Here is a 17,884-nt window from a genome sequence, read left to right as displayed (position 1 = left end):
TGCCACACTCCCCCGTGTCTTTATCACATCCATCTCTACAGTTGGGGGGACAGGTAACATCACACTTGTCCCCTGTGTAACCTGGCTCACAGCTGCCACACTCCCCCGTGTCTTTATCATATCTATCTCTACAGTTGGGGGGACAGGTAACATTACACTTGACCCCTGTGTAACCTGGCTAACAGCTGCCACACTCCCCCGTGTCTTTATCACATCCATCTCTACAGTTGGGGGCACAGGTAACATCGCACTTGACCCCTGTGTAACCTGGCTCACAGCTGCCACACTCCCCCGTGTCTTTATCACATCCATCTCTACAGTTCGGGGGACAGGTAACATTACACTTGACCCCTGTGTAACCTGGCTCACAGCTGCCACACTCCCCCGTGTCTTTGTCACATCCATCTCTACAGTTGGGGGGACAGGTAACATTACACTTGTCCCCTGTGTAACCTGGCTCACAGCTGCCACACTCCCCCGTGTCTTTATCACATCTATCTCTACAGTTGGGGGGACAGGTAACATTACACTTGTCCCCTGTGTAACCTGGCTCACAGCTGCCACACTCCCCCGTGTACTTGTCACATCCATCTCTACAGTTGGGGGGACAGGTAACATTACACTTGTCCCCTGTGTAACCTGGCTTACAGCTGCCACACTCCCCCGTGTCTTTATCACATCCATCTCTACAGTTGGGGGCACAGGTAACATCGCACTTGACCCCTGTGTAACCTGGCTCACAGCTGCCACACTCCCCCGTGTCTTTATCACATCCATCTCTACAGTTTGGGGGACAAGTAGCATCACACTTGTCCCCTGTGTAACCTGGTTCACAGCTGCCACTCTCCCCCATGACTTTATCACATCCATCTCTACAGTTGGGGGGACAGGTAACATCACACTTGTCCCCTGTGTAACCTGGCTCACAGCTGCCACACTCCCCCGTGTCTTTATCAATTCCATCTCTACAGTTAGGGGGACAGGTAACATTACACTTGTCCCCTGTGTAACCCAACACGCAGCTGTCACACTCCCCCGTTTCTTTATCACATCCATCTCTACAGTTGGGGGGACAGGTAATATCATACTTGTCCCCTGTGTAACCTGGCTCACAGCTGCCACCCTCCCCCGTGTCTTTATCACATCCATCTCTACAGTTGGGGGCACAGGTAACATCACACTTGTCCCCTCTGTAACCTGGCTTACAGCTGCCACACTCCCCCGTGTCTTTATCACATCCATCGCTACATTTGGGGGGACAGGTAACATTACACTTGTCCCCTGTGAAACCTGGCTCACAGCTGCCACACTCCCCCGTGTCTTTATCACATCTATCTCTACAGTTGGGGGGACAGGTAACATTACACTTGTCCCCTGTGTAACCTGGCTCACAGCTGCCACACTCCCCCGTGTACTTGTCACATCCATCTCTACAGTTGGGGGGACAGGTAACATTACACTTGTCCCCTGTGTAACCTGGCTCACAGCTGCCACACTCCCCCGTGTCTTTATCACATCCATCTCTACAGTTGGGGGCACAGGTAACATCGCACTTGACCCCTGTGTAACCTGGCTCACAGCTGCCACACTCCCCCGTGTCTTTATCACATCCATCTCTACAGTTCGGGGGACAAGTAGCATCACACTTGTCCCCTGTGTAACCTGGTTCACAGCTGCCACACTCCCCCATGACTTTATCACATCCATCTCTACAGTTGGGGGGACAGGTAACATCACACTTGTCCCCTGTGTAACCTGGCTCACAGCTGCCACACTCCCCCGTGTCTTTATCAATTCCATCTCTACAGTTAGGGGGACAGGTAACATTACACTTGTCCCCTGTGTAACCCAACACGCAGCTGTCACACTCCCCCGTTTCTTTATCACATCCATCTCTACAGTTGGGGGGACAGGTAATATCATACTTGTCCCCTGTGTAACCTGGCTCACAGCTGCCACACTCCCCCCGTGTCTTTATCACATCCATCTCTACAGTTGGGGGCACAGGTAACATTACACTTGTCCCCTGTGTAACCTGGCTCACAGCTGCCACACTCCCCCGTGTCTTTATCACATCCATCTCTACAGTTGGGGGGACAGGTAACATTACACTTGTCCCCTGTGTAACCTGGCTCACAGCTGCCACACTCCCCCGTGTCTTTATCACATCCATCTCTACTGTTGGGGGGACAGGTAACATTGCACTTGTCCCCTGTGTAACCTGGCTCACAGCTGCCACACTCCCCCGTGTCTTTATCACATCCATCTCTACAGTTGGGGGGACAAGTAGCATCACACTTGTCCCCTGTGTAACCTGGCTCACAGCTGTCACACTCCCCCGTGTCTTTATCACATCCATCTCTACAGTTGGGGGGACAGGTAACATTACACTTGTCCCCTGTGTAACCTGGCTCACAGCTGCCACACTCCCCCGTGTCTTTGTCACATCCATCTCTACAGTTGGGGGGACAGGTAACATTACACTTGTCCCCTGTGTAACCTGGCTCACAGCTGCCACACTCCCCCGTGTCTTTATCACATCCATCTCTACAGTTGGGGGGACAGGTAACATTACACTTGTCCCCTGTGTAACCTGGCTCACAGCTGCCACACTCCCCCGTGTACTTGTCACATCCATCTCTACAGTTGGGGGGACAGGTAACATTACACTTGTCCCCTGTGTAACCTGGCTCACAGCTGCCACACTCCCCCGTGTCTTTATCACATCCATCTCTACAGTTGGGGGGACAGGTAACATTACACTTGTCCCCTGTGTAACCTGGCTAACAGCTGCCACACTCCCCCGTGTACTTGTCACATCCATCTCTACAGTTGGGGGGACAGGTAACATTACACTTGTCCCCTGTGTAACCTGGCTCACAGCTGCCACACTCCCCCGTGTCTTTATCACATCCATCTCTACAGTTGGGGGGACAGGTAACATTACACTTGTCCCCTGTGTAACCTGGCTCACAGCTGCCACACTCCCCCGTGTCTTTATCACATCCATCTCTACAGTTGGGGGGACAGGTAACATTACACTTGTCCCCTGTGTAACCTGGCTCACAGCTGTCACACACCCCCGTGTCTTTGTCACATCCATCTCTACAGTTGGGGGGACAGGTAACATCACACTTGTCCCCTGTGTAACCTGGCTCACAGCTGCCACACTCCCCCGTGTCTTTATCACATCCATCTCTACAGTTGGGGGGACAGGTAACATCACACTTGTCCCCTGTGTAACCTGGCTCACAGCTGCCACACTCCCCCGTGTCTTTATCACATCCATCTCTACAGTTGGGGGAACAGGTAACATCACACTTGTCCCCTGTGTAACCTGGCTCACAGCTGTCACACTCCCCCGTGTCTTTATCACATCCATCTTTACAGTTGGGGGGACAGGTAACATCACACTTGTCCCCTGTGTAACCTGTCTCACAGCTGCCACACTCCCCCGTGATCCTATTACATCCATCTGTACAGCTGGAGGAACAAGGTGTTCTACAGTGTGAACCGTAATACCGGGGATTCTGACACGGCCCTGTACAACCATCACCATAACGTTCTAACCCGGAATCCCAACGGATTATCCCATAGACATTATGTTGATATGGCCCTCTTCAATCAGTTTCCGTATTCCAAAGTAAAGAGAGAGAAACACAAAATAATCCCTATCGTATTTCTAGTATCACAACTGTCACAACCCCCTCTCTTTGTGACACCAGCAAGTGCACAACATAACTACTTTCGATGCGTTTATTCCAATGTGGGATTGAAATGAATAAAATAATATGTGTACAACTTACCTGGCCGCGAGCACCGCCCGCCTTGATTACATCCTTCCCCACAGGTGATAGGACAGGAGATATTACAGTACTTCCCACTGTTCCCTGGATTACAACCCTCACACTTTCCGATCTCCTTATCACATCCATCGCTACAGCTTGAGGGACAGGTGTCATTACAGTTCTTCCCTCTGTAACCCGACACGCAGCTGCCACACTCCCCCGTGATCCTGTTACATCCATCTCTACAGTTGGGGGGACAGGTGTCATTACAGTTCTTTCCTCTGTAACCCGGCACGCAGCTGCCACACTCCCCCGTGTCTTGATCACATCCACCTCTACAGTTGGGGGGACAGGTGTCATTACAGTTCTTTCCTCTGTAACCCGGCACGCAGCTGCCACACTCCCCCGTGATCCTATTACATCCCTCTGTACAGCTGGAGGAACAAGGTGTTCTACAGTGTGGATCGTAATACCGGGGATTCTGACACGGTCCTGTACAACCATCACCATAACGTTCACACTGTGTACAGGCTGTAGAACAGCTCACGTTACAGTTACCTCCCTTCTTGCCGGCCACACATCCCTCTGTACACACAACACGGGTGTTGTCCATCTGACAGCGAGAGTTGAGACAGGTGTCTGGACAGTCATGTTCACACAGTTTACCATAGAACCTGGAGTCCCGACACTGGAGACACTCTCCAGATGACGACACATTGACACAGCGAGGTAGACACACACCGTCAACACAGGTAACGTTGTTACCGTCACAGTTGCTGCATGGTGTGCTTGTTGGGGATGCTGTGATATAAATTGGTAGAACAATCATAGAAACACACATACATTGTTAAAAATGATATAACACATTTCTTAATACAGCAAAATACATGCAAAGTAACTGTTATCGCCCTTTGGACAATGCACACTTTCTACACTCATTAAATCTGTTGTTCCTGATATCTTACTAAATGTTAAAGATAAACAGAGCGGTTACTCTTGTCGAGATACACTGCCGGGGAAAAGAAAATAAACACTTGAAAATTTGATTAAATCTAAAACTGACAAACGTTACTTGGCTAAACACAGCCACTTGCTGTGACATAATCATTGATGCGATGCAAGCAGTATGGCCTCTGATACCCGTATCAAATACATCACCATCGAATAACCATTTCTTGTTTGTATAATTATTGCCACCCTAAAACCCACATTAGTGTACACTTGCTTTTGCTGGCCAGCTAATTTCAAGTACAGTAAGGGCGGTCGAGTGGTTAAAGCGTTCGCTCGTCACGCCGAAGACCCGGGTTCGAATCCCGACATTGGTACAATGCGTGAAGCCCATTTCTGGTGTCCCCCGCCGTGATATTGCTGGAATATTGCTAAAAGCGGCGTAAAACCATATTCACTCACTCACTCAAGTACAGTATATTACGTCATTAAATCTTACTGCATGGGATCCTTGGACCAATCAGGATGATTACAGCGGACAAGGTAGAGAGCCACGTGACCTGCATTCTATCCCCATGGATTATAAACAATACAGGGATGTTCCACGTACAGCCTTGTCTCCACAGCAGCTCATACCCTGTATGCTGGAGAGGAGAGGGGTACAGGCGCAAGGTTACCTGCAACAGAGTCACACAGTCAAGTGTATCGGTGCTTTCTTGTGGGAAACCTAATACCGATGTGGGCGGTGTTTATAGATTGTCGATGGGTCCATAGCTAAGAAAACGTACCATCGTGTATGCTTGTGCCAAGTATGTAACGCAATAAATAGACAAGTAGTTCTCTCAAATCCGCTTAATGTGGGAGGAAAGCCCAAAGTGATGCAGCCCCCGCTGTGTGTATGTAGTGTCTTTGAAGGCTGGTCAAAAGTTCAAACAAAACCAACAAATGTGAAAGTGTTTTTGTCAGCATCTCTCGTAGATTTTCTTTAATATAATCTCTCAGGCGATGAGGCAAATCAGCATAGTAGGCACCGGTAATCGTCTTTTGACTTTCTAAGTAATCAACAAGGATCACACCATTTGCATCCCAGAATACAGTGGCCATAACCTCCTTCACTGATCTTGAAGACTTTAGTTTCTTTGGTGCCGGAGAAGTAGGATGGTGCTCTTCCATAGATTGACGTTTTGACTCGGGATCAAATTGGTAAACCCATGTTTCATCACCCGTTACTAATCTTTTTTTGAATTTGACAAAATCCTCCTCAATAAGCTCTAAATTGTCTCTCGTAATGTCAGTTCTTTTTGCCTCAAGATCAGAATTTTGAAACTTTGTCACCCAACGAGTTGATATCTTATTCACATGTAAATGTTCATGAATATTAGTTTTTCGTGGATCCATGGTTTAGACCTGTGTCTTCCTCAAGTTCAGCAATGGTAATACGTCTATCTGACAGCATATGTTTTTCTATCTCCTTGATTGAATCTTTATGGATGGAGTGAGTGAGTGAGTTGGGTTAAACGCCGCTTTTAACAGTATTCCAGTTATATTACGGCGTGTCAGCTTAATGTGGGAGGAAAGCCCGAAGTGATGCAGGTCTCAGACGTTTAACACTGCGGTGAAACCCACGAGCACGGGTCTTTATGGATGGAAGTTAAGGGACGTCCAGACCTTGGGTCATCATCAAGGCTTGTTCTCCCAGCATTAAACATAACGTTCAACAGTTGGATAGCTAGGGCACTTATCCTCATACATTTGTGACATGCGGTCATGAATTTCTTAGGTAGTACTATTCTCTAAAGTCAAAAACGTGACTGCTCGGTACTCGTTCTTTTCCATTTCTGCGTCCAACTGGAGCCCTATCACGTTCAACTGGCTGTCACTCATATACAAACGGCCACAAGAGACCAAATACACTTGCAATGAACTACTCAAACAATGTACTACATTGACTAGCGCACCTTGGTTATGGCCCATAATAAAGTTTGTTTAACTTTTTGACGAGCCCTCGTATGGGGATCGAACCCTGGCCGGCTTGACGAGTGAACACTCTACCGCTGGGCTACTCAAACAAGGAAGTACCTTTACCGTACGTACACGTACACGTCATTGCAATGATACAAGTATTAACCACAGCAAAGCATTCAAACATCCCCATGTCAAGCAGGGAACACGAATGGGTTAGTCATACAAGGAAAATTCAAATATCCTTCCGCCTCATACAAACGCGTGTAGGACATATCATCACAATAGAGCTATCCCGGCTAGGATTTCCGAGCATAATGTAATTAGTTATAAAATGCATATTCTCGTTAAATGCGAGCAACAAGGCAACATTTGAAATATTTTTAGCGTGAGCTATAAGATTTAGATACAACCGTTTATTCATAAAACTGGTGAGACTTTATGATATTTGATATGACTGATATTTCATTTTTTTTATTCAATTCTTTTATTCAAACACTTCAAGTGAATTTTGTGTTAAGTGCGCATGTTGTTGATTTACGTAAATTTCTTAAACTTGTATACATCGTTCGGCCTAATGTAACCGATGTTGCTTACTATAAGTATATATGAAGAGATGGGTATTCAGCCGTCCCCGTGGTTGTCACTGGTCCTGTCGGGGTATTTTACGGAAACTAGATAACCCCTGAAAACATCCCAAATGCTATAATTTGTACGTCGTTTATCTGAGTTTTGTCCATCTGCTTTATGGAACGACGTTATGATATGGATACACTTTCTGAAATGGGTTGAATTTCTATTGTACTCCGCAGTAGTTTTATTCTCATAAAACCAACAACAACCCATTACCCGCAGTTTTCCTTCAATAAGACTCGCGTCTCTGTTTATGAAGTGACCGCCTCCGTGGTCTAGTGGTAGAGCGTCCACCAGGAGAGCAGAAGGTACGGGGCTCGATCCTCGGCCATGTCATACCAAAAGACGTTTTAAGATGGTACTTGTTGTTACCATTCCTGGCGTTCGGCATTAAGGGGCTAAAACAAGGACTGTCGGATCGGAGTCAGTATACTGATTTGGTTGATGCATGTCATCGTATCCCAACTGCGTGGATCGATCCTCATGATGTCAATCACTGGATTGTCTGCTACAAACTCGATTATTTACAGACCGCCGTCATATAGCTGGAATATTGGCGTGTGGCGTTAAACAACGAAGAAACACAACATGAGTCCCATAGAAGGACATGTCAAAAGATATAGCCGAGGCAGAAGGCGACCCCTTAAACACTTAAAGCAACACCCGGCCGCGTTATATCAAAAGGTGTTAAAAGATGTACTTGGCTAAAACAAGGACTGTCGACTCGGGAGTCAGTATACTGTGTCTGAGTGGGATATTCATGTTAAACTGTGGCATGATATCTCAGAGGGCTAGCACTATAAATCGGCATCAGTCCAGACTAGTACAAGCAGCCACACAAACACACACACGTGCATGCACGCTATATAAGTGCAATAATCTTGGACATTATGAAGTATGTCGGCATTGACACTGACTGTCACCACCTTGACAGCATATGTTCATACGGTGGCATATCTCAAATCGAGAAAAATCATTTGGCTTCTGTTGTTTCATGCTGAAAGCAGAGGCTATTGACACCGACTTGTCACAAGCACGTGTTTATGTTTGTTTGTTTGTGTTTGCCACACTCATCAATATTCCAGCTATATGACGTCGGTCTGTAATTAATTGAATCTGGACCAGACAATCCAGTGATTGACATCATGAGCATCGATCCGCGTAATTGGGATACGATGACATGCATCAACCAAGTCAGCGAGCCTGACCACCCGATCCCGTTAGTCGACAAGCATAGTCGCCTTTTACGGTAAGCATTGGTTGCTGAAGACCTTTCACGGGTTTACGAGTATATGAATTGCTAACGTGACAATATCATAAAGCCATAAGCAAATGTCCATGTATGAAACAAAGATGGAGCACTACCTTCATCAGCTTCAGCACTAGAGACGTGAACTACGAGTACCTTGTGTCTGCTTCATCTGTAACAGAGCCAGCGTTTCAACTTCCGTGCATACATCCCCGAGGACTAGTCATCTTTGTCCAAAATACAACATTAAGCGGTAATAATAGTTTCCCCTTCTGCATTTGACAGCATTATGATGCGGAAATAGTGACCATGCATTAGTTTAACGAACAGAAGTTTGTGTTGTAAAGGTTTTCACATTTTTTATGTTGCTGAGGGTGCATCCTTTATTGGGCATGAAATGAGCTACTTCCCTGTAACGAAGGTGTCAAAGACTTTAGAAACCGATTACCATTGCAAAGGGATTCAGTGGCAGAAAAGGTTCCCTGTATCTCATGTTTGTAGTGAGAGCCGAAAGCTGAGGATCGGGTTGTCAGAATGTGTGTCCTGGTTGATGGTGGCCCTCGTAGCCCGCGCCTTATGTAGCTACACGCAATGTGTGTCCTGGTTGACGGTGTCTCATCGTAACCCGCGCCTTATGTAGCTACACACAATGTGTGTCCTGGTTGACGGTGTCTCATCGTAACCCGCACCTAGTGTAGCTACAAACAATGAAACAATGTGTGCTCTGGTTGACGGTGCCCATCGTAACCGAAATCTTATGTAGCTACACACAATGTGTGCTCTGGTTGACGGTGTCTGATCGTAACCCGCGCCTTATGTAGCTACACACAATGTGTGTCCTAGCTGACGGTGCCCATCGTAACCCGCGCCTTATGTAGCTACACACAATGTGTGCTCTGGTTGACGGTGCCCATCGTAACCCGAAACCTTGTGTAGCTACTCACAATGTGTTTCCTAGCTGACGGTGTCTCATCGTAACCCGCGCCTTATGTAGCTACTCACAATGTGTGCTCTGGTTGACGGTGTCTCGTCGTAACCCGCGCCTTATGTAGCTACTCACAATGTGTGTCCTAGCTGACGGTGTCTCATCGTAACCCACGCCTTATGTAGCTACACACAATGTGTGTCCTGGTTGACGGTGCCCATCGTAACCCGAAACCTTATGTAGCTACTCACAATGTGTGCTCTGGTTGACGGTGTCTCATCGTAACCCGCACCTAGTGTAGCTACAAACAATGAAACAATGTGTGCTCTAGTTGACGGTGCCCATCGTAACCGAAATCTTATGTAGCTACACACAATGTGTGCTCTGGTTGACGGTGTCTCATCGTAACCCGCGCCTTATGTAGCTACTCACAATGTGTGTCCTAGCTGACGGTGTCTCATCGTAACCCACGCCTTATGTAGCTACACACAATGTGTGCTCTGGTTGACGGTGCCCATCGTAACCGAAATCTTATGTAGCTACACACAATATGTGCTCTGGTTGACGGTGTCTCATCGTAACCCGCGCCTTATGTAGCTACACACAATGTGTGTCCTAGCTGACGGTGCCCATCGTAACCCGCGCCTTATGTAGCTACACACAATGTGTGCTCTGGTTGACGGTGCCCATCGTAACCCGAAACCTTATGTAGCTACACACAATGTGTGCTCTGGTTGACGGTGTTTCATCGTAGCCCGCACCTGATGTAGCTACACACAATGTGTGTCCTGGTTGAAGGTGCCTCATCGTCACTCGCACCCTATGTAGCTACACACAATGTGTTTCCTGGTTGACGGTGTCTCATCGTCACTCGCACCCTCTATAGCTACACACAATGTGTGTCCTAGTTGACGGTGTCTTATCGTCACTCGCACCCTCTGTAGCTACACACAATGTGTGTCTGCTTACGGTCTTGTCAGCTTTCAATGTCGCTGAAGGTTCACTCATTTATTAAGAAGTCACAACAGTTGCTTCTCTTTGTGAAAATCAGTCACAATACCGGAAGGTTTCAAAAGTAACCTAAAGGGACCTAAATTTACAATCAAGTTACAGAAAAGGGTATCATCAGTCGGATCTTCTTAATCTTCTTAATAGGACATTATATTATAATAACATTAAAACATAGTCGTTTTTATCATTCCATACACTTTTACTGCCTCATAACTGGTTATTCGTCGTAATTAACATAGTATTACTTCCCTAGATTTGTCAAATAATTATGTGAATATAGATAATAATTAATTATGTGCCGGGTTGTTGAATATGATGGTTCCCTGTTCACATTTGAATACAGTAGTTTAATCTCTCTCTTTGTTGTTCGCTCATTTGGGCCATATTTCCTTCCCTATCTATTTTCAGATTTTTTATTCGATTTTGACTTTGTAAGCATCCTTCCTTTTTCCGCTTTGCAACAAAACACGAATTATGTTCCTTTCATAAAATACCCACAAAAAACAACAACAAAAAACAAAAAAAAGACGAAAAAAAAGAACTTTGATGCGAGGCATCAACACATCAGCAACAAATTATCATGTCTTTATAAAACTGACAAACAAATTAAATCTACAATAAAATATTTAAAAGTACTTAAAAGTATATGAACAATACTGATTAGAATTAATTCCCTGTTTTACATATAACACCAGGTGTTTGAGAACGATACCTTACATGCCTCACACGCTGAATTTGATACAGCGAGGGAGGGAACGTGTATCCCTGTCGTCGACCCCGTTCGATTCGCTGTGTGGAGGTGAGTCAATTTGGCGTGTCTGAAGTTTAAGATTGTGGATTCGCCCTGATTATGATTCTTGGTTCCTAAAGAGTTTCGCAAAAGTGGTATATACCTGAGGCCTGCATCCCTTCGGAACCCGGGTTCGATTCCCCACATGGGTACAGTGTGTGAAGCCCATTTATGGTGTCCCCCGCCTTGATATTGCTGGAATATTGCTAAAAGCGGCGCTTTGAAGTATTGGGCATTAACCACGGACAAAAAATTCATGAATGTCTGAGGGGTAGAGCCGAAAATAAAAGTCTGAACCAATGGTGAAGAAGCCTTTGGAGCTAGGGGAGTTGGCTGTTTGTCAAATGTTATTCCCATGTATTTGACAAGTACATGAACACCAGGAACAGCAGATAGACACTTGTATGTTTGGGACTTCGTGTAGTACGTATCGCCAATGGAGCCATACTGGGTAGAGGAGAGACAACACTATTCACAAGATCACCAATTTCAAGTTTAACAATGAATCACAAGATTACAAATTTCAAGTTTTATTATGAATTCAACATCACAGTTTTGGAGCCACAGAATTAAGATATTGGACATAATTTATTTTAGGGTCAACTGTCAAAATTAGTACCACAAATTTAATGGTCACATCAGAAATGATAGTTTCAGTGTGAGTTATGTCTTGATGTTTTCGGGGTCCTTTTTATACCATGTTGATGTAATGTTCTGCAAATTCTGCATCAGTGGAGCTTTCTTCAAAGACAACTGCATTTGAATTCTTGCCATTCTCGTCACTATCGCTATCCATATTGAAGCGATTTTCAATAAACAACGAGCTCGCCAAAACAGTCAGCTAAAACTAAAACCAACCACGTCGGGCGAGAGAAGCCCGTGCTACAACGAAAATTTAACACAATAACAGGATAAGCCACCAGTAAGATCCTGACTGTAATATAAACCTATTATTGATATACTAATCCTATTTCAACCAGAAACGTGGAAAAGTAACGATATCTGACCCCATACAACAAAAACGGACAGAGCTACTGACAAAACGTGCTCGTCTGACCTCGCCGACAATCTGAAACGGTCTTCCTTCTTCGGGAATGACGTTCTATGTGGAGTGACGTCCCTTGGATTAACATGTCTGGCTTGACAACATGATCTGCTGTCTGAGGACAACTAAAGACTTGTAAAGTAGAAGGGCCTTAATGTAGTAGGACAGAATGAAAGGGTATGGGTAAAAATACAACTTCAGCGCAAGGTCAAGTCATCTGGTTGTGAATGCCACCGAATCCCACTGTGAATGTCTTTGAATCCCTCTGGAAATGTCATTGATTTTCCCAGTCTGTGAATGTCACTGAATCTCTCTGTATGTGAATGTCATTAAATGTCTCTGTCTGTGAGTGTCACTAAATCTATCTGCCTGTAAATGTCAGCGAATCCCTCTGTAAATGCCACTGAATCCCTCTGTCTGTTAATGTCACTGAATCCCTTTGTAAATATCAGGGAATCCCTCTGTCTGTGAATGTTCCTGAATCCCTATGTCTGTAAATGTCACTGATTATCCCCCTGTAAATGTCAGGGAATCCCTCTGTCTGTGAATGTTCCTGAATCAATATGTCTGTAAATGTCACTGAATCCCTCTGTAAATGTCATGGAATCCCTCTGTCTGTACCTGCCAATACATCCATGTACCCGTGAAATCATTGAATCTCTGTCTGTTAATGTCACTGAATCTCTCTGAATCCATCTCTGTGTACATGGCATTGACTCCTTATATCTGTAAATTCATTGAATCTCTGTCTGTAGACGTCACTGAATCCCACTGTCTGTGAATGTTACTGAATCAATATGTCTGTAAATGACGCTGAATCCCTCTGTAAATGTAATTGAATCCCTATACCTGTAAATTCAATGAATCTCTATCTGTGAATTTGACGGAATCCCTCTCTCTGTACATGCCAGTGAATCCCTCTATCAGACTATTCATTGAATCTGTTTGTGAGAGGGCAACCGATGTTGACAAATGTCTCTTGCGATTGGCATTAGGGGAATATCCATCGACTTTATACAACATGCAAACAGTGTGACTGTTGACAGTTGAAATGCTATGATTATGGCAAGATCCGTCCACTTCAACTGTTGGCGTCGATTCGGCTTCATTGCATTAATGCTTCAAAATGGCAGCGATGGGATATCGTTGCATTTACGACATATTAATCAAATTTCAAATTTCAAAGGTAAAGAGCAAAATATGAAAAACGCAATACCAACTTCTTACAACATTAAGGATTTATTTCAATATTGAAATTGAAAGTAGAACCAATAATATGAGCTTCCACGTGATAAAATACATTAATGGTATCATTCATCCAAAGCCATCCACTTGTCGTGATAGTTATCCAATTTCTACTTTCCAGTTTATAAACTGTCTGATAGGGCTGCATAAAAATGAATTGGTCATGTATCTGAGACATATATAAAGTATATTGTGTTGAACCTCAAGTATGGTTGAGCGGTAGATGGACACTGATTTATATCTCTACGTGACATGTGTTTCTCTAAATAGGACAAACCGATACAAACACCATGCTTGGTCAACTGGAAATCAGGAGAAACTAGATGATCTTATTTATATCCATCAATCTGTCTTGCTCCCTTCAAAACCGTTTCCCTGAAAAGAAATAACATACATTTATAACATGGCTCCTTTGTCTTTCACGATGCTCCAACTAACTGAAATGTTAGTTAAACACCACTTGGCAATGACGGAACTTCTTTTCTTTCCTATCATTACTCTATGCATGCATTTATGATTTGGTAGCTTTTCGTTCAACGAAAAGAACAGATGGAAACGAAATTACTATTATCTTGATGACGGCTATGCTTGATCATAATAGACCCAGCAACATGGGTAAGTAATGTTTCGGTGATTGATAAATGTGCTCGAGTAGGTACAAAATGAATAGTATAAGTTCCTGGGTCATGCATTTCAGACCCCGAGTCGGCAAAGAGGGGTGCACGTGCGAAAGGGTTCCTGAATATCATTCAAAATAACTTTAACAAAAAAATGTTTTTTAAGCGTTTTAGGTGCTGAATTTGCGCACATGGTTTTAATAGGTTAGAGCACTTGGACCATGGACCATAATGACAAATCTGACTCTAACTAACCCTTTTAAGGATTAGACACCAGGGCCCACTTGCACAAAGCGATCTTAGCGCTAAGATGATCGTAACTCCCATACTTTAGCATAGGCTTACAATAGTCTTAGCGCTAAGATCGCTTTGTGCAAGTGGGCCCAGGTCCTCGTGCTTTAACCAATACATAGTGCAAGACATCATAGGAGCATAAGCAGGTTGATGTGAGTTTAACTGCAAAGTTAAACTGAAGTGTTATTTGTCCTGTAAAGGGTCCAACCATCCTCTCCTTAGGAACTTAAGGTCAACCTTATCCGCACAATTTGGATGAAGACGACTGAATCTTGTAGACACAGCAAATACCTAGTTGGTAGCACGTGTATACCCAGATCTGTTTCTGCAGTAACACTGACAAAACTGATGAGAAGTTGATGTTCTAATGCTGAACACATGACAGTCCACCGGATCTCTCCAATGACGAATACTGTTCAACCACGTACAGATAAGTTACAACCGAGAAGAAATTCTTCGAACAAATATTTAAGCGTCAGTACGGCTAAAGGTTAAACCATCCACAGATATCTTGTAGCCGCGTTTAGCGAGAATCGGTGGAAGGCCCGCTACTAATATCTTAATGTCTACCAACTGAAACCCAGTATCAGGCATCGGGGCTCATCTCCCATCTCGCTGTGCAGCACGTTTCCAGCGGCATCACAACAACCTGTCATAAAGCCTGACTCCTGGGCCCACTTGCACAAAGCGACCTTAGCGCTACAACTATTGTAAGCCCATGCAAGCATGGGAGTTACGATCATCTTAGCGCTAAGATCGCTTTGTGCAAGTGGGCCCTGATCTAGCAGCATCTGAAGACAAACAGTTGTGTGGACCTATTCTGAACAGGGTTCTCATGGGGTATAAGTTGGTACCATTCAGCTTACCAGATCTCTTCCTCGCACATATAATGACCCTCAGGTACAGCCATTCCATTGAATCGTGAGTGGAGACTGAGAGAGTAGGCGCCCATGTTCTCAAAGTAGAACCAGTCCCCGATCTGGAGCTCGGGGAGAGGCCCTTCCTTCAGGACACAGTCACTGCCGTCACATGTCGGACCCCACAGGCTGGAGGTGAAGGTCACGTCACTAGCGGGTACCTGACATAACCATATACATATTAGAGTCAAATTCACACTGAGCGAGTGATTGGTTTTAACGCAGTTTTGAGAACTTTAAACAGGATTTAAGTTATTGCATAGCGTGTCGGAATGGACAGCTCGAATTGACCGTTTTTTGGAGGTTTATCAGTTTGGAGAAATCCATGATCACAGGTAGATCTGGGATTCGAACCCACGATCACCGGATTCACTGGTTACGGGTTTCTGTCACAAAAGGTCCTATGGCATTTAATTCTGCCCATTGAAACTATGGTCATCCTCAAATTAGAAAAGCATTTTACAAAAATGACGGAAAAGAAAATTCGCTTCCACGGTAATAGCCCCTTCACATTGCACAGGTCAGTTAGTGTCGAAATAGATTCATTTTTCTCTGAGGCCAAAATGGTTATACCAATGATCAAATTATTTTCTGAGCAGATATTTGTTAAAGTCATTATAAAATAGAAAGCTTCTGAATAATCGCAATTATCGTTGCATGTAATATTTGGGTACACTGCCTCACATTAATTGTGAAATTATTTAAACAGACAAAACGTGCGATCTCGGGCATAGACTACAGAATGAATTCCTTAGAAAATACAATTGAATATATTTATCTTAGATAAAACTTTCTCATCGTTTACATTTATCCAAATGACATATTATTGGTATTACTTTATAATTTATAGTTATGCAGTGGGAATAATTATTAATCTGGTTTTATTGGTTTTGTACATAAAGTGTTCACCTTGACTAATGTAGGTATCATGCAAGTGTCTTCTGAGAGAACGAAGCTTAACGATCCATATACACCGTCATTTATATAATACATATATGTTGGGGTGACGTCACGGGGCTTCTCCGGGTCCAAAGTCTTCACTGAGAATACAATAAATATAAACCAGTCGTGTACACATGTCAATTCCATTGTTGTGTTTTTGCAATTACTTTTTGGCATCAATTAAGGGATATTTTTGAATAATCACCGAACAAATTATTAATTTCATTAAATTGAAATATACTGATGATCAAAAGAAAGTACACCGAGAATTTGTTTTTGAGATATAGATAGTTTACAGAACGTAACAAATAGAACTTCGTTGCTGTATTTGGGTGATGCTGTATGAGTAAAATGACGTTGAGAAGACAACTTGCAATGCACGTTAAGTCAGTAAGTGAGTTTGGTTTAACGCTGATTTTAACATTATTCCAGTTATATCATGGCGTGTCAGCTTTATGTGGGAGTAAAGCCCGAAGATATGCAGGCTTTAGACGTTTACAATTTTGGTGAAACCCATGAGCACGCGTATGGTGCTGACAAACCAAAAAACATAACCTCTGCAAACCGGGATTCGAAATCAGAGTCTGGTTTGTGTGTCGAAGGGACGCAACTCGCACAGCGAATTGAGGCGCCTTAGACGACCGTGCCATCCCTGCTCCCAATGCACGTGAAGCATGATATTCGTGTACACAAGGGTATAAAAACGGTGGCATGGCAACCGAACGTTATCAGTCAACAGTAAAATACCCGAGAACATAGCAAGGCCAACGGCTGAACAACGAGAGAAAGCCTAGTGGTTAAAGCGTTCGCTCGTCACGCCGAAGACCCGGGTTCGATTCTCGGCATGAATATTGCTGGAATATTCCTAAATGCGGCGTAAAACCACACTCTATCACTCGTTCACCACGTAATCTCACAACAACGAGAAAGCGTATTTGTGCATGCGCTGTGCTGCAGATCTCACTCGAGGGAAGTCTGGGCCAGCAAGGTCCCAAAACACCTGCTTGTCATAAGAGCTGAGGTTCGGGTCATAACAATGTGGAACCTTATTTCCAGGAGTCATGTTCATGGTGTGAGCCTCCGATTTGCTTGTAAGAATCGGTGTTTTACAGGCCACTGTGGTATAATTTTAACAGTCACTCACGCTCATTTAGATCTCTTTCCCCAACGACGGCCGTGCACTTCCTCTTTGCAATCACACTTGTCACTAAGGTGAAAGGCGATGCTGCAAAGAACCGCCCCGGTTCTGCCATGACCTTGACATTGGAGCTCACGGGAAAGAACGCGTCTAGAGATCTATTCAAGGCGGTGGCAACCTGGAAATAAAATAGCTATCAGTGAACTCATTTACCATGTGCGTTCGTTCGTTCGTTCGTGCGTGCGTGCGTGCGTGCGTGCGTGCGTGCGTGCGTGCGTGCGTGCGTGCATACCAGTTATTTTTTGTGATTGGGACGTGGCAACTGTGGCAGCCCCCTATCACATGTCCACCCAAGTTCTATTTCCTACTTGGGTAGGATG

At 44.5% G+C, this 17,884-nt stretch overlaps 2 protein-coding genes and 1 pseudogene across 2 annotated transcripts; all 3 read right to left on the bottom strand.

Moving 5' to 3' along the window:
* Positions 1-178: 178 nt before the first annotated feature.
* Positions 179-1,948, bottom strand: LOC125381960 (multiple epidermal growth factor-like domains protein 6; the record flags this gene model as incomplete). The annotated part of the gene is made up of 1 exon (XM_048399351.1): positions 179-1,948. A coding segment is annotated over one exon (1,770 nt), but the record flags the coding sequence as incomplete, so codon positions are not given.
* On the bottom strand, positions 1,947-12,102 carry LOC124118368 (annotated as a pseudogene).
* A 1,524-nt stretch (positions 12,103-13,626) lies between these two features.
* Positions 13,627-17,634, bottom strand: LOC124146223 (ornithine decarboxylase 1-like). Its single transcript, XM_048399250.1, has 4 exons — positions 17,511-17,634; positions 16,334-16,464; positions 15,374-15,585; positions 13,627-13,971 (listed from the first exon to the last, which is right to left on the bottom strand). The coding sequence occupies exons 1-4, from the start codon at positions 17,617-17,619 to the stop codon at positions 13,926-13,928; spliced, it is 498 nt and encodes a 165-aa protein (XP_048255207.1). The 5' UTR covers positions 17,620-17,634; the 3' UTR covers positions 13,627-13,925.
* Between the last annotated feature and the right edge of the window lie 250 nt (positions 17,635-17,884).

The sequence above is a fragment of the Haliotis rufescens genome, unplaced genomic scaffold (genome assembly GCF_023055435.1).
Source record: "Haliotis rufescens isolate VD_foot unplaced genomic scaffold, xgHalRufe1.0.p SCAF_2, whole genome shotgun sequence".
NCBI classification, from domain to species: domain Eukaryota; kingdom Metazoa; phylum Mollusca; class Gastropoda; order Lepetellida; family Haliotidae; genus Haliotis; species Haliotis rufescens.
The sequence above is the reverse complement of the archived record's forward strand: the minus strand, read 5'-3'. Positions and strand labels throughout refer to the sequence as shown.

Coding starts and splice junctions, on each gene's coding strand:
- LOC124146223 (XM_048399250.1), bottom strand. CDS start 17,619: ATGGCAGAACCGGGGCGGTTCTTTGCAGCATCGCCTTTCACCTTAGTG. Junction 15,586..16,333: donor TGATACCTACATTAGTCAAG/GTGAACACTTTA, acceptor TGGTTATGTCAG/GTACCCGCTAGTGACGTGAC. Junction 13,972..15,373: donor ATGTGCGAGGAAGAGATCTG/GTAAGCTGAATG, acceptor ATTTCTTTTCAG/GGAAACGGTTTTGAAGGGAG.